The 17963-nt window shown below is 33.3% G+C and overlaps 1 protein-coding gene across 1 annotated transcript in view; it reads right to left on the reverse strand.

The window, feature by feature from the left end:
• The window catches only part of LOC114334145 (spondin-1-like), a 124340-nt gene that overhangs the window by 65131 nt on the left and 41246 nt on the right, over nt 1–17963 (reverse strand). Inside the window, 2 exon segments of the mRNA XM_050658492.1 lie at nt 3535–3789; nt 6722–6928. Of these exon segments, the coding sequence (XP_050514449.1) occupies nt 3535–3789; nt 6722–6928 (462 nt within the window).

Genomic DNA, 17963 nt, shown 5'->3' on the forward strand with positions numbered 1-17963 from the left:
GTCTCAGAACCCTAATTCTCAAATTAGTTATGGCCATTAGTGGATTAAGTATTAACGACTTATTCTACGTAAAAGCTATTAAATCCTCACATTTTGCATGAGAACGCGTCTATCGATAGGGCACATGTGTTTCTCAAAAAACACAGTTAAGTCATAAACCGTAAAGCGATTGGGACTGAATCAAAATCTAAACTCAGAAAACTTAAACGTTACAACTTTTAGTAGAAAATAGAGTCGAATTTTAAGAAGATGGAAACCAAAACAATAATAGGATTGCAACATTAGGCTTGCCATAAAATTAAGAGCAGAAAAAATTTAAAAAATGTAAACATCTTCGGCAACTATTTCAAGAATACATATACATAAGCGAAATGGAAAACATGATATCTCAGTACTATACATAAAAAGGGAGATAAAATTATTTGTGAAAATTACCGAGGAATAGCTATAACCGGATCGATGAGTAGAATGTATGGAAAGGTGTTAAAGAATCGAATAATAAAAAAATTAGTTTCTGAAGAAGAGCAAGCAATATTTCACATTTTCTCCTTAACCCAGATAATAGAAACGATATGGCACGGAATCAAGAAATTCATATATTATGTTGTGTACGTCGATCTACAGAAAGCCTATGATATCCACTGAAGGAAATGAGGCAATCAATGAAAATACGAATATTAATATAGAATTAATAAAAGCGGCTTTTAAAGTAGTTATACAATCCAGCGATAACAAAAATAAAAACAGGGAACCAACAGGGTTTGTAACATCAAAAGGATTGAAGCAAGGATGTTGCATGTCCCCCACTTAATTTAAACTATACCGCGAAAAGACCTTAAAAATATGAAAACAAAAATTTAGAATAATGGGAATACCACTCACCAACACTATTGTATATACGCTTAACTTTGCAGCTGGTCAAGTAATAGTGGCTTATAGACCAGGGCGCATCTGTAAAAATATTAGTACATTTGGACGTTGAGAGGTGACTCAAATTTTTTTGCAGAAATTGCTTGAAAATAAATCAAATAATAATATTTGAGTTATCCTCCCTCTCAAAAAGGTCCGGAACATTGTTTAAATAATCAAAATGTCAAAAAATTAAGGAAAAATTCGATTTTTTTCTTGGTTTTTTGATTATAACTTTAAAAGTATTCGTTTTCGAGAAAAGTTGTACTAATATAAAAGTTGCGTAATTAAATTTCCTATAATATAGAATTGGTTAAAAATTTAAGAAATAGTCACCCTTGTTGCAAAATAGCAATAATTGTGAAAAAAACATACAAAAACAAGTATTCGCATTTTACGTTTTTCAACTATTTGTGCTACACTTAGGACATTCATATTTCACCCTAAAAAATTATATGATGCATTAAAACAATACTGTAAATTTCATTAAGATCGGTTTAATAGATTTTGCAAAATAAATTTTGAAATCCAGCTTTCGTAAAAAAAATTCATTTTTTAAAAATGTTACAGGACTGAAAATAAAGCAGATAGCAAGTTGAAAATTTTTTTGCATATATAAGTGTACTGTACCTTTCATTTGCAATTTTGCAAAATTAAAATCGCTTAACACCACGGCGTCAGGAATTTTTTAAAATAAACATTAATTATTGGTGCTACGCGCAGGACAGCGGATAGGTTGCTCTGATTGGGCATTCCAATGACCTTTGATAATGATTGATACATTTTAATTTTTATGACATTTCGATATAAATAAATAAATTTGTTTATTGCAAAAAAAACACATACTCTATCCTTTGGAATAACACTTTTAATAGCAAAAACTTTCTTTGTTCATATATTTTAACTTAAATAATAAAAGTTTATTATTTTTAAACATATGCAATTGTTTAAACAATATTTCACAAACAATAATAAAATTAGTTTGATTTTTGTGGAATTAAAAAATTAAAATACAACAAAATATAGAGTAAGAAAATAATACATTAGATAAAGATTGGAAGAAATTTTGGTGGAAATAAACCTGTGTGAATCGAACACCCCTGTCCTGCGCGTAGCACCAAAAATTATTGTTTATTTCAAAAATTTTCTGACGCCGTCGTAATTAATCGATTTTAATTTTGAAAATTGGAAATGAAAGGTACAGTACACTTCTATAAGCAAAAAAAAATTCAACTTGCTATCTGCTTTATTTTCAGTCCTGTAACATTTTGAAAAAATGAATTTTTTTTGCGAAAGCTGTATTGCAAAATTTATTTTGCAAAAACTATTAAACCGATCTTAATGAAATTTACAGTATTGTTTTATTGTATCATAAAGTTTTTCTGGGTGAAATATGAAGGTCCTAAGTGTAGCATAAATGGTTGAAAAACGTAAAATGCGAATACTTGTTTTTGTATGGTTTTTTTCGCAATTATTGCTATTTTGCAACTAGGGTGACTATTTCTTAAATTGTTAACCAATTCTATATTGTAGTAAATTGAATTACGCAACTTTTATGTCAGTACAACTTTTCTCGGAAATGAACACTTCTAAAGTTATAATCAAAAAACGAAGAAAAAAATCGAATTTTTCCTTCAATTCTTGACATTTTGATTATTTAAACAATGTTCCGGACCTTTTTGAGAGGGAGGATGACTCAAATATTATTATTTGATTTATTTTCAAGCAATTTCTGCAAAAAAATTTGAGTCACCTCTCAACGTCCATCTCAAAACAGATCCGCCTTGGACTATTACGAATGTGACGATTTAAACTACTTGGCCCGAAATTAATTAAAGAAAAGTATGTACTATATGTAGTAAGTACTATATGAAGTCTGGATGTCAATAAAAAGAAAATCGAATGCATGAGAATTGGAGGACAAAAAAAGATCTAATATTAGACGACATACCAACGATAAAGCATTCCTACGACAACAAATATAGGAAAAGTCAAACAATAAGGAATGCACGTAACTTTCCCCTTGTTGCCATTTTCTAAATTTGAAAAAATATATAGGGAATAATCAGATTTTTTTGACATGCCATTCCTATTACAGAGAGCATTTCATTGGCTAGAATTAATGACGAGTTTAAATGACGTCGAAGGTTAAATATAAAGTTACTGTTTTCAAATTATATTTTACTTATTTAGTTTATATTTTACCGACAGTTTATTTTTCAACCCTTTCGCTTCCCTATTCTTGATTGGCCGATTAGGTTCGTAATAGTTTTGTTGTAGGGTAGGTTTAGTTAGGCGTTAATTTTAAGAAATGTTGCTAGCTAAATGGGCACAGATTCCAAAGGCCATAAAAGAAGAAGAAAAAAAAAAACATACAAAATCTTAGTTAACCTTCTACAGGACATGACTTTGGCAATTAACTTTACAGATCTTTGTTACACACTCTTAAAGATAAAGAGAAACAGTGTAGCCGGTAGTTGCTGTGGTAAATATATTATATGTATTTTATTTGGCAACAGCGCTTTCTTGATAAACTTGATGGTAGCTAAAAAACCAATAATATGAGGAAAAATTTGTTGATGTGTAAGATATAGAACTAATAATAAGAAAAATAAAAAATATTACCATATATGTCAGTCCATCATCGGTACCAATATCCCAAGGGTATAAGTTAAGTACTTTAGACTCGATCCAAGTGCAGTTTCTTAGACACAGTTCCAAACCAGAAACCCCAACAATCCAATCGGGAGATGGATCTATCATTGAAACCATCGACATTAGATGATGCCGATTATCGACTCTAAACACAGCAAAAGTTTTTCCTGTGATATTTGGGTAGCTTACTCCTCTCGCTTTAATTATTGTTCGAATGTGATCACTCTAAAATAAAAACGATATAATGCAATAAATAAAAAACAAACAAAATTGTTAGGGAATACACTGCGTGTCAGAGAAAACGGGCCACACATAAAATTTAAGAATCTTTTTATGTTTTTCTCATTTATGTCAAACTAAATCTATTGTCTATTGATTCAGTGACGTTTGTAGCACGCAACCCGACATTGTCATTAAAAGGAAATGGAAAACCAGTAGATATATGAGAAAATAATAACTATATTGAAAATTTCGATGTACCACAGAACTGATCACGTTTTGGATGTCTCTTTGGGGAAACGTAATCCATTCCTTAATAAGAGCAATTCAAAGCTCTTCACATGTTAGAGCAGAGATAACACGTCTTACAAGCCTTTCGAGAAGGCTCCACATATGCCCAATGGGGGAAGGCTAGTAAATTTTTGAAATACCATTATCTTCAAGATGTTGTGTTAAAACCCTTGCCATGTCTAATCTTGCATTAGCTGATCACCATCGCCAACAAACACAGCATATAGCATTACATGATATTGTAAGATCTCCGATAAGTATCTGTGTGCTCTTAATGAGCCCCTCTCAACCAAGACGAGATCCGTGTGTGCCTCAAAAAAATCCCTTTCCAAAACATTACTGAGCCGCCACCAAAAGCAACCGACCAAGTGCATACAGAATAACGCTCTCCAGTCCTTCTACAGCCCTGAATTCGACAATCTATATTATAAATTAATATTCATACCTAAACAATACTTTTTTCCAATTGTCTATTGTCCAATTGATGTGTTTATGGGAAAATGCAAGTCTATCTCTTTTGTAAGCAGCAGTAATGGCCCCGTTCCTGGATTGCAAGCTGTCAAACCATGTTCTCTTAACCTTTGTCAAGCAGTATAAACGCTGATTACTGGTCCTTATAGAGGACATAATGGAAGCGGTTTCTGCTTACGGACAAACCGCGCGAATCTGAGCGGTTGTCGCGCGCGTGAATGGTAACACAGTAAAGACGGGTAAAAGCGAGAAAAATGGTTCAAATTTGTCAGTTGTGTCTATAACTTATAGAAAAATTTCGTCTTCTGATGGCGATATGAATGCTTTTGATTCTATTTTGACTAAACTAACTTAACTGTTTAACTTAAAGCAAAAACGTTGGTATACATTTTCTTAATCGCGAAAGAATAATTTATGGAGAATATCATCCTCTATTTCAAAACTTAAAATAAGATAATGAAAGAAAGTGAAAGTGTTCTCCCTAGTGTCCCAAATAGGGGGTTTTTAATAAACGGCTGCAATTAATGCCTCATTATTCATTGTACAAACATTAAACCCGCGCGATAAAAAGCGGAAAAAACTAAATTCTCATTCGAGTAAAAGCGACAAGGCGGGTTAACCCTTAAGTACTAACATCTTAAATCAATGACGTAAACACTAACTAACCGCCTGATAGACGGGTTTAACATTTTAGTGGTAATTTTTGTTTTTGTTAAATATTTTAATGCAAATAAATATTTCAATCACTTACTGAAAGTATTGATTATCTAAAAAACACAGTAATTAATCTAGTTTTTCTGTATTTATTAAAATAAAAAACATTATAACAAGAATGGAAGGATTATTTGTGTACCTTTTTACTCCTGAAAAAAAGTGTGATAAAAATTAAACAAATTAAAAAATCCTAATAAAAATTTACAATCAAGTTAAACAAAGAGTGAGAAAAATGAAAATAAAAAGGTTTTTAAAAAATATTAAAATAAAAGAGAACTGACAGGTACTATAATTAGTACAGTGTAGCAATGGAAGTCAGTGGCAACATTTTCATCACAAATTGATTCCACTTCGCTTATGTCATCTTCTACCTCATCAAACCATTTCAAAAGAGTTTACTCAGGGTCTGTGTTCCCATATTTGATGTTTTTTGACGAACTGGGGCACATTATGTGTAATGACGAACTGGGCACAAACGCTAACACCCCGTCTATTAGACGGAAATCACACTTTGAGCATAAATATCTTTCAAATAACAACCTGCCGCAAATTTCCGAATTCAATACTACTAAAGAACAACCCAACTTGAAAAGTCATAAACGGGTAACCTTCAAAATTTTCTAGAAAAGGAAATATCCCACTTTCGACAAGCGATGCCGTCTGAGAGACGGGGTGTTATTACTTAGGAGTTAAAGCGGTTGGCCCGCGCGAACCTGATTGAACTATATACGTATACATTTAAAAACGTGCATTCATTTTGAAAACGTTTAAAAGAGGGTCCGCGCGTTTTGACCGTAAGCGGAAACCGCTTCCACTGTGTTCGTGTATTTAGGCTTGCTGAATGTCCCTTTGGAGTATTATAGCAGTTTGAGTCCGGTTTTGCAATACAGCAATAGTGATAACGCGATCTTCTCTGACTGTTGTCTTGCTTCTAGTACCCTTACCGGGTCTTTGTTAAGGAGACCTGGTCTGAAGAAATCCTTACTAAGTTCTCTGCACAGTTGAACGACTAACATTCAATTATATTTCCACATCCTTTTGGCTTGCTCTATTTTCCAGCACTGTATCAAACTGAAGAGACTTTCGATATTTTTTATCTTTATTAAGTAATACACTTCACTGTAAGGAGACCAGTATAACACTCAGATATCTCAGAAACTGTATAGAACACTATAATATAATTCACACTGTTCTCAAAGATTCGTTGATTTGTTAATAATGAATTCTGAGAATTTTGTGGTTTACTACGATTTGCGAATTTGTTTATTCTATTTAGAGGATCGGTCTGCCTTCTCAGTATACGCGATATTTGATATAATTTAATTAATATAAAAGAAATTAAAAGAAAATAAAGAATTATATAAAAATATAAAATTTCCTAAATTTTGTGGGTGGTAATGTTCTCTGACGCGCAGTTTATACAGCAGTATAAATCACAATGTTTTTAAAATTGATCTCAAACCTTTGATTTTAATTCACTCTCCAACATTTTGGTGTTTCCATGTTCTGCCAGCTGTCTAAGACCTTCGCTAGCAATGCCACCGTAGTTCCAGAATGTGTAGTTGACTGTATGAGAAGCACCAATTATATCACTAAACCTTGTCAATCATCCCTCTAACGGAAAATCCTTTGGATGAGTATTTCTGGACCACAGTCCTTCGAATATAACCTAAAATAAAAATTTAAGTCTTAAAGTCAAAGTCGAAGTCAAGTCAAAAAATGTAACAATTTTTTGTTGAAAATATTCAAAATAATTAAGGTGAAAATGGTTTAAACATTATATTATGTGCACAAGCAGTCAATGGTAAGGGATGACCTTGAACTACTCAGTTTAAATGCAAAATAGTTTGTTCTTCTTCTTCTTCTTCCTTCTTGTATGTAGGCTTTAAAGCGTGTTTCTTCTTCAATATTAGCCTCCTAAATTGTTTAAATTATCGCACCATCTTTTTATTGGTCTGCCAATACTTCTTCGTCCATTTGGTGACTTATCTCGTGCAATTCGTACTATCCCATCCTCTGCCATTCTACTAATGTGTTGGTTCCACTCCTGTTTCCGTTTTTTCACCCGTATACCGGGGTTATTCCGGACGATTTTTTCAGTTTTTTAGCTATATTTTGACAACTGTTGAAACTAGCTTTTACCAATAATATAATTTTGATAGGTCTCTATACAAGCTTTAAATTTTATAAAAGAAAGTTTACCCTCCTCTCTTGGGGGAGGGGTTTTTTAATTTTAAAGGGCTGTCCAGAATAACCCCATAAAGCGGGGATATTCTAGACACTATGGAAATAACGCTACTATTAAAGTTAATTCTCTTACAGGGCTTCTCTGGACAAATAATTTATATATATATATATATATATATATATATATATATATATATATATATATATATATATATATATATATATATATATATATATATATATATTTATAAACGAAACATATTTTTTCAAATAAAAAACAGTGTTTATTTCAGAAAAAATACATAAGTATCCTAATAATAATAATACAAACATTGGTAACTAAGTCAAAAACATTATTTAAACAATGTTTAAAACTAATAGGAACTTGGGTTACCTAACGTGTAAAAAATAATACTTTAATACCTAATACAAAACTTGCTAAAAAACTAAAAAAGAAATTATTGCCAATTAAAGGCTGATAAATCGTCGTCAGGAAAATTATAAAACAGTCTTTTTCCTGTTCCAGTTGTTTTCGGTTTTCTCAGTTTTTTTTTAATCACATCATCTCCAACATTATCTTTATCTTCTTCTGAGGATTTAATAAAAGAGTCAGATTTAGTGGATTTTTTTAGGAACTCCACCTCAGAAGGGGTATCATAGGTGTCCCAAAAGCCAACAATTTTTCCAATAAAGTGACACGGAATACTCTTTCTTGTGTATTCAACAACCACCCAGTCATTTACGGAAAAATTTTTCGGCTCTATGTTTTCTTTAAAATATATTAATGGAATTTCGTCGTCGCTGCTGTCTGATACATGCTGCTCTGGTCTATTTTGATATTGTGAAAAAGTTGGTAGATCACTGCCAAAACTCTCCGGACTTTCGCCACCTTCATCGGGTTTGAATGAACTGTCCGATTCTTCATCAGTGGATGGTGGCATCATAACTTTTGTTTTTTGGCTGGGTTTTTTGGTTTAGCGAATTTTTTTCGTTTTTGAACTTTTGAAGATATCGGCGTAATGTCTTCAGCTGATACGCTTTTGCCAGGTTCTACGGCGATTTTTTTTCTCCTCTGTTTTTGCTGGTCCTGTGAAGCGGAATCGTAGCGCATTTCTTTGAGCATATCTACGACAGCTTCCGAAATTATACGAGCTGGCGAACCAGTCTCGTTTTGATCAGGAGGTAATCTTTTCTTTGGTTCGGATGGATTAAAAGGAAAGAGGCCAGTCTTGCGAAAACCAGAAATTAGATTTTGCGAGGCCGATTGATTTTCGTCTAGTTTATTCCTAAGTTGTTTTAGTAGCTTAGGAAATACATCTTTAGACAAAGATGCCATTTTTCGCCCCTCTGTTTTTTTCCAGTGCGTAAGTATTTGCCTCCAATATTTTTTAAGAGGGGCGTAAAATGCCACATCCAGAGGCTGCATCAGGTGGGTGAAGTTGCTGGGCAGACATACAAAAGCAATATCCATTTCTTGACACTTCTTCAGCACCTCTGATGAGAAATGCGATGACAAATTGTCCCCAACTATAATCTGTAAGAAATAAGACGCAGTTTTAAAAAAATAAAGCAACAAGCATACAGACCTTTTTTCCTTCCTTTTTTCTAAAAAATGGAACAACAATTGTAAAGAACCAGTCCTCGAAGCAGGCGGCATCGAACCACCCACTCTTCGAACGGTTGTATCGTGCTCCAACCGGACCTCCCTGTGTCCAACTGTCCCACATATGGTCTGCCTTATAAACCGTGTATTCTGGTAGAAGCTGTCCATCTGCGGTCCCAGCGAACATTAAACTAATTGCAGTTTTTGTCGAATTTACTACCCCTTCCGGGTACTTGCAGCCTCTTTTAAAAATAAATTTTTTCGCACCAGGATTATCAGTTAAATTGGTCTCATCATAGTTGAGAATTAGGGAAGGATCTATGCCCTTAAACACACCTTTAGCATTATTAAAAAATACATCCAAGTTTTCCCTATTCACTTTTGCTCGTTTTGTGGATATATTTGCTGACAGGCGGTTGGAGATTCTGCCTCTGTGCCATTTTAAAAAGTTTGAACCCCAATCGGGGCCACGAGTGTTGTTTGTGAATCTGCGTTCGACGCGCCCCATTTTATCCAGGAATGACTTAACCAGCAGGCGTAAGTCTAACAGATCAAAAGGAAAACCCCAGGCGGATAATGTGTTCAAATGATCAATGATCAGGGTTTCTTCCTCCATTGTCAAAGCGCATGGCCTTCCTGCTACACTAAACGTATTCTTGTTAGAAGCTCTTAAAGAGAGAGTAGATCGAGGAACTTTATATCTTGTTGCTGCCTCTCTGTAAGTTAAATTCCCACACTGAATCTCTCTTAGGGCGTCCTGCATGTTTGTTTCGGTGTAGCTATTATACGGCGTATAGTTTTGGCCGTTGCGACTGTGATGAAGAGTCTTTTTGTACTCTCGAACCATTTTTCCACTGAAAAATTAAAAAAAAAACTTTTAGTAAGGGGCTATTCTGGACTACGGGGCAATTCTGGACAGTCAAAAAATGCCTGTCCAGAATGGCCCCGGTTGACAAATATACTTATAACTTTTTTTTGGCTAGAACAAAAAACACAACCTCAAGGGTCAATAATAACAAGCCATGTAACATTTTGTTAAGGTGAAAAACATTACCATTACTTACTTGGAAATGAGTGCAGCACAGAAAGCTTGACCGCTATATTTTTTTAACGGTTTTTCCACGAAATTTTGTTAGCGCGCCAAAAGGTGAAAATGCCCAGCGCGGACCTTCCAACAGTTATCAACCAACTGGCTGAATTTCTCGCGAAAAGTTGTGAAAATCACGCCACCCGCAAGTGCAGGCTTTCGGCGCGGTTGCCACGTTTACCTGAGAAAACGCGTTGTTCAGAATTACCCCGCATGTCCGGATTAACCCCGTTATACGGCATCAATTTATGTCTTCTACATCGCCTGATCTTCTTATGTTTTCGCTTCTCTCCCTATCCAACAGACTTTTCCCTGATGTTCATCGGAGTATTTTCATCTCTGTTGTTTCTAGTAGTCGTCTCGTTTTAGATGTGTCAGGTCTTGTCTTCGCCGTGTATGTCAATATAGGTCTAATTGCTGCTTTATAGATTCTTGCTTTTGCGTCTTGTATGTGTTTGTTCTTCCAGATTGTGTCATTAAGAGATCCCGCCGCTTTACTTGCTTTTAAGCTTTGTTGTCGTACTTCCTCTTCAACATCTCCGTAACTGGTTATATCTATTCCCAGATATCTAAACCTTGCTTCCTGCTTTATTATTTTCCCATTAATTTCGATTTTACATCGTAGTGGGTATTTAGATGTTGTCATACATTTGGTTTTTTCTGCTGATATTATCATGTTGTATTTTTTGGATGTTGTATTGAAGATGTGTGTTAATCTTTATATCATTATATCATAATATTTATTTGGATTTCTTTGTTCCCCATTCTGTAACCACGACCTTTACGTACTGCTTCTATTACTTCGTTCATTATTATATTAAAGAGCAGTGGGCTTAACGAGTCACCTTTTCTGACTTCGCTTTGTACTGGTATAAGCTGCGTTAGTTTTTCATTTATCTTTGCCTGTATTCGATTATGAAAGTAGATGTTTTCGATGGTTTGTATAATATTGATTGGTATGTTCTATACAGTAAATGTAAGGCGTCTTCGACTTGGATGAGATCGAAAGCCTTTGTCAGGCCTATAAAACAGATAGGCTGGTTTATTGTACTTAATGGCCTTTTCTGTGATTTGTCTCAGTACAAATACGGCGTCTACACAGGATCTTTCGGATCTGAATCCGTGTTGTTTATCTGATAAAGTTGTTAGTTTATTGATTTTGTTGGTTAGGATTTTGTGGTTAGCTTAAGTGCGGTGTTCAGTAGATTTATACCTCTATAATTATTGTTGGGGTCTGCTTTGTCTCCTTTCTCGAACATTGGTATAATTATGCTCTTTCTCCATGCGTCTGGTATCTTGCAGTGCATTATTAGTTTTTGTATAAGTTTTGTCATATATAGGGTTATACTTTCTCCTCCGTATTTTAGAAGCTCGTTGGTTATTCCGTCTGGTCTTTGTGACTCTATTTTTAAGTGAATTTATGGCTATCTCTACTTCCTTAAAACTGATTTCTATTTCGTGTCTTAATTCAGGTAGGTTATTGTTGTAATTATTTTCCTTTCCTTTAGACAGTTCTGTCAAAATATTTTGTTAATATCTGCAATTTATAATGACAAAATGGATGATACGAGTGCTATTCAGAAATTTCGTTACGTTTTGATCTATACGCTGTGAGCTCGTACGTAGAGGGGATATTTATAAATTCGTGAGCGCCAGTAGTGACAAGTCTGTAAACGTTTACCGGAAATTTCACATAAATGTCAAAGTGATTAATTTTAAATTAAAATTAAAAACATTAATTATAAAAAATATTAGTTGATCAAAGCTGTGTTTATATTTTTACCTTAAATATACTTACGTTTTAAATACTGAATTTGCGTTTTTTAATGTTCTGTAATATGTAATTATAAATTAATCTTGGCGCCATCTACATGATAATTGTTAAAGTATCCGAAGTAAGAAATTAATATTTCATCAATAGAACGTCAAAATGATTAGCAAAATCTTAAAAAAATCTATTACAATTTAATTACTTTTTAGCGTTGTAAATATTAAGCGATAACAATTAAATAATAAATTTAAAAATTACCGGTGAAAGTTGAATTAGTAACCGCTAGGAGCGACACCAGCGAAGCTCAGAGCGTATATAGTCCAGGGCGCATCGGTTTTGAGATGGACGTTGAGCGGTGACTCAAATTTTTGTGCAAAAATTGCTTGAAAATAAATCAAATAATAATATTTGAGTTATCCTCCCACTCAAAAAGGTCCGGAACATCGTTTAAATAACCAAAATGTCAAAAATTTAAGGAAAAATTCGATTTTTTTCTTGGTTTTTTGATTATAACTTTAAAACTATTCATTTTCAAGAAAAGTTGTACTGACATAAAAGTTGCGTAATTAAATTTCCTACAATATAGAATTGGTTAAAAATTTAAAAAATAGTCACCCTAGTTGCAAAATAGCAATAATTGCGAAAAAATCATACAAAAACAAGTATTCGCATTTTACGTTTTTCAACCATTTATGCTAAACCTAGGACCTTCATATTTCACCCAGAAAAACATTATGATACAGGAAAACAATACTGTAAATTTCATTAAGATCGGTTCAATTAGTCCTGTCGCCAGGGGGGGTACAACGGCCTCGTTAATTCAGATGGACTTACTCAAGTTTTTTTTTATGTATTTTGACCCGTAGAACACGAATTTTTTGGGTAACAGTTGATCCGGATGTCGATAAGATTGTTATAGACCAAGAACTTGAGGAATCAAATAACAGCGATTTTTGGCAAAACAAAACAATATTTTGTATTTTTTGGGCCATTTTAAGTAAAAAATATTTCTACAAGTTTTTTCGTAGGATGCACAGTTTTCGAGATAAACGCGGTTGAACTTTAAAAAAATCGAAAAATTGCAATTTTTGAACCCGAATAACTTTTGATTAAAAAATAAAATAGCAAGTCTGCTTACCGCATTTGAAAGTTTAAGTCAAATTATATCGGTTTTGATTATTTGCATTGGTAAAAATTTATTTTTTTATTGTTTAACAAAGCTATAAACACGTAGGGTTTCCCGTGCTTTTACATGCGTTTTAACGTATGTAACGTAGAAATAGTCTTGATTGCACTAGTACCTATTCTACCTACTCGTTCGATTTTAAATGAGAAATCATAGAAACATCACTCACGCACTAGTGGTTTGTAGCTTTGTTTAACAATAACACAATAAATTTTTAGCAATGCAAATAATCAAAACCGACATAATTTGACTTGAACTTTCAAAGGCGCTAAGCAGAATTGCTATTTTATTTTTTAATCAAAAGTTATTCGGGTTTAAAAATTGCAGTTTTTCGATTTTTTGAAAGTTCAACCGCGTTTATCTCGAAAACTGTGCATCCTACTAAAAAACTTGTAGAAATATTTTTTGCTTAAAATGACCCAAAAAATACAAAATATTGTTTTGTTTTGCCAAAAATCGCTGTTATTTGATTCCTCAAGTTCTTGGTCTATAACAATCTTATCGACATCCGGATCAACTGTTACCCAAAAAATTCGTGTTCTACGGGTCAAAAAACATAAAAAAAACTTGGGTAAGTCCATCTGAATTAACGAGGCCGTTGTACCCCCCCTGGCGACAGGACTAAATAGATTTTGCAAAATAAATTTTGCAATCCAACTTTCGCAAAAAAATTCATTTTTTCAAAATGTTACAGGACTGAAAATAAAGCAGATAGCAAGTTGAAATTTTTTTTGCTTATAGAAGTGTACTGTACCTTTCATTTGCAATTTTCAAAATGAATATGGATTAATTACCACGGCGTCAGAAATTTTTTGAAATAAATAATAATTTTTGGTGCTACGCGCAGGACAGCGGTGTTCGATTCACACAAGTTGATTTCCACCAAAATTTCTTCCAATCTTTATCTAACATATTATTTTCTTACTCTATATTTTGTTGTATTTTAATATTTTAATTCCACAAAAATCAAACTAATTTTATAATTGTTTGTGAAATATTGTTTAAACAATTGCATATGTTTAAAAATAATAAACTTTTATTATTTAAGTTAAAATATATGAACAAAGAAAGTTTTTGCTAATAAAAGTGTTATTTCAAAGGATAGAGCATGTGTTTTTATTTTGCAATAAACAAATTTATTTATTTATATCGAAATATAATAAAAATTAAAATGTATCAATCATTATCAAAGGTCATTGGAATGCCCAATCAGAGCAAAATATCAGCTGTCCTGCGCGTAGCATCAATAATTAATGTTTATTTAAAAAAATTCCTGACGCCGTGGTGTTAATCGATTTTAAATTTGCAAAATTGCAAATGAAAGGTACGGTACACTTCTATAAGCAAAAAAATTTTCAACTTGCTACCTGCTTTATTTTCAGTCCTGTAACATTTTGAAAAAATGAATTTTTTTTACGACAGCTGGATTGCAAAATTTATTTTGCAAAATCTGTGTAATTGATCTTAATGAAATTAACAGTATTGTTTTACTGTATCATAAAGTTTTTCAGGGTAAAACATGAAGGTCCTAAGTGTAGCATAAATGGTTGAAAAACGTAAAATGCGAATACTTGTTTTTGTAAATGAAGTAAAAGTCAGACTTACTCTCAATCTTTATTATAATATTATAATAAAGATTGAGAGTAAGTCTGACTTTTACTTCATTTAAAATGAACTCTCACATGCAACCCATTCAAGACTTGTTTTTGTATATTTTTTTCACAATTATTGCTATTTTGCAACAAGGGTGACTATTTTTAAATTTTTGGCCAATTTTATATTATAGTAAATTTAATTACGCAACTTTTATGTCAGTACAACTTTTCGCGGAAATGAATACTTATAAAGTTATAATCAAAAAACCAAGAAAAATATCGAATTTTTCCCTAATTTTTTGATATTTTGATTATTTAAACAATGTTCCGGACCTTTTTGAGAGGGAGGATAACTAAAATATTATTATTTGATTTATTTTCAAGCAATTTCTGCAAAAAAATTTGAGTCACCTCTCAACGTCCAAATGTACTAATATTTTTACAGATCCGTCCTGGTCTAATAGCCGCTAGGGTCGAGGCTGGCGGCCGTATTAGCATCGTGGCATTCCTCCGTTCAGTAGCTATCCAGCCTTGCTATTTGTAACGTGCGCCGCGATCGAAAACCCCCCCAGTTGTGAGGTGCAATAATGCGGTTCTTGTTGGCTAAAAACAACAAACTAATTGAAATTGTCTTCTATCCAAGTGGGAATTGTTTACTCATCCGCTGTATAGTCCGGATCTTGCACCTAGCGACTACTGCCTGTTTCGAGCAATGAAAACCTGGCTTGAAACGCAGCGCGTTGATGATGATGCTGTGCTACGAGACGCGATTGAACACCTGGTTGAAGTCTCAGGGGACAGAATTTTATGACAATGGTATTTCAAAGCTAGTTCATCGCTATGATAGGTGCCTGAATTTGTTGGGAGATTATGTAGAAAAATAGTATTTATATGTGTCTTTCAAATGTATGTATATAATAAAATATTTTTCTTGTACTTGTTTTTTTTTCTATTGCAAAACGTAACGTACTTTCTGACTTTCTGGATAGCCTGCGTAATTTAAATAAATGGAAAAGAATAAATAATCTTCTTTCTTGGCTCTACGTTAGTCTTGGCCGCGTTTACTATTTTCCTCCACTCTTGCCTGTCTACAACAATTTCTCATTGTTGTACCTCCATCTTACGTAGAGCAATCGTTACTGTATCCATCCTGTTTTACTTGGGCGACCAACTGACCTTATACCTAAATCACAGTATAAAGAGGGACAGTAGAACCACTCTCCGAAAAATTGGAAGTAAAATCTGTAGACGCGCATGGTGACCGCACAATGTTCTTAGTCGCTTTTGCCCCACTCTCGCATTGCTAGTCGCACAGAAATGTACAGGTTTTAACAGGTAAAACCCACATCCACCACTGGTGAATTATCAATTGCGTACTGCCGGTATTATTTTTTGAGATCAAAGTGCCGACAGAGAAGTGGTTTTACTGTCCCTCTTTATACTGTACCTAAATCATCGGTATGCTACCTCCATTGTCGCAACCCAACTTGATTGACGCCATGTTCGTATGCTCATCCGTCTCAGCATGTCCGGAGTTACGTACGAAAATGATTGGCGAACTCCGTTTCGCAAGTCCTCATTTAAAACAAAACCCACAGTGCATTCTCCGGCGTTGTCAAATCCGAACTTTTTGGAGGCCAAGGAATTTAAACCGGGAGATATTAACAGAAGTTCAACCACGATTTTCTAAGTCCTGCCCTTTGCAATAAAGGAAGGTTAGAGAAGGTACTTACAATTTGTGAAAAAATCCACTGGTTTCCTGTGATATTTTCCTCTGAAAATTAGATTTTCCATGAAAAAAAAATTGGGAGTTATTTATTTCAAAATCACCAAAAAAATGTTGGCATGACGTCACCTAATGTTTAACTTCACTTGTTTCTTGGAAAATTTTGTATAAAACTTTCACTCTGGTTCCGTGATTTTCTAAGTCATAAAATAAATTTTGTGATAAAATAAATAATTTCAGTAGACATTATTCAAAATGGCAGGATGTTTAGTTACACCTTTTTTACTATATATAATTAAAAAATGTGTAAGAAAATTCGTGGAAAATTACACGATTTTCTAAGTCATGCCATTTCGCACATATCTCAAGAAGGTTAATATAAATCTATTTTCAGGAGAGGCAGGATGGTTGTATAGATATTTCGTATAAAAACAATTAAATTGTGTGTCTGTAAAATTATTTCAGGGTGTTATACAAACATATTCATATCACCACAATTTTCTGAGTCATGCCATGTCGGGTATGCTTAAAAAACACTAATCTAAAACCGTTTAAAATTTGGCAGGATAACCGCAAAGATGAATAATACAAAAAATTTATTTGTATATCATTAAAACAATCGTATCTTATTAAATATTATTTTCCTGAATAATGTCTCGGAACTTTTACACACTTTTCAAATCTAATAGCAAACTGTAACATCTTTATTTTAAGTGATTAGATCATATTTTTATCTAAGTAAACGCAATAAAAGTAAATAAACAATTTTTACAATTTATTGGTTATAGTAGGAAATTTACCTACTCATTATATTATACAGGGTGTCCAGAAACTCTCATAACAAACGAAAACCGGAGATTCCTCAGATAATTTTAAGAAAATTTAACTCAATTCACCTAGTTCAAAAATGCTTCCGTGGAAAGCTAGAGCTCTTTAAAGATGGCGTCTTGTAATTCATCATCGTCATAATTCAACCCGGATCTATCCACTGCTGGATATAGGTCTCCCTCAGTCTTCTCCATGCATTTCTGTCCTGTGCTGTCTGCATTAAGTTTCTGTCGATCCGTTTGATATCATCAGACCATCTGGTTGGCGGACGACTTCTACTTCGATATGCTTCGTCTAGAAGAAGCATATCGAAGTCTTGCAATTAGTTTCTTTAAAATAGCTCCAGAATGCTTTTATTTGGAAAAACGAAAACTGGTACACTTATTGATCTTCCAGAGGTCAATAATTGTCAAATGTCAATTATCAATTGTCAATTTTTAGTACCGGTCATAGGGGTCCGTTTTGGGTAAGGAAACTGATATTTTAACGAATACTTTTCTGTCTAACTTTTAAGCATTTCTGACACTGTATTATTAAATTCTGGGATAGTTTTGTACTAAAAGGTATTTTTGCTTTAACTCAGAAGAATACGCAGTTTTCTAGAAAAATCGATTTGAAAAATTTTTTGTTTTTTGGTTTTTTGAGTTTAAAAGAATTTAGAAAAATTATATTTAGGAAAACGAAAACTGCTACGTTTATTTCTCTTCCAGAGATGAATCGA

Source organism: Diabrotica virgifera, chromosome 8, assembly GCF_917563875.1.
Source record: "Diabrotica virgifera virgifera chromosome 8, PGI_DIABVI_V3a".
In the NCBI taxonomy this organism is placed as follows: Eukaryota; Metazoa; Arthropoda; class Insecta; order Coleoptera; family Chrysomelidae; genus Diabrotica; species Diabrotica virgifera.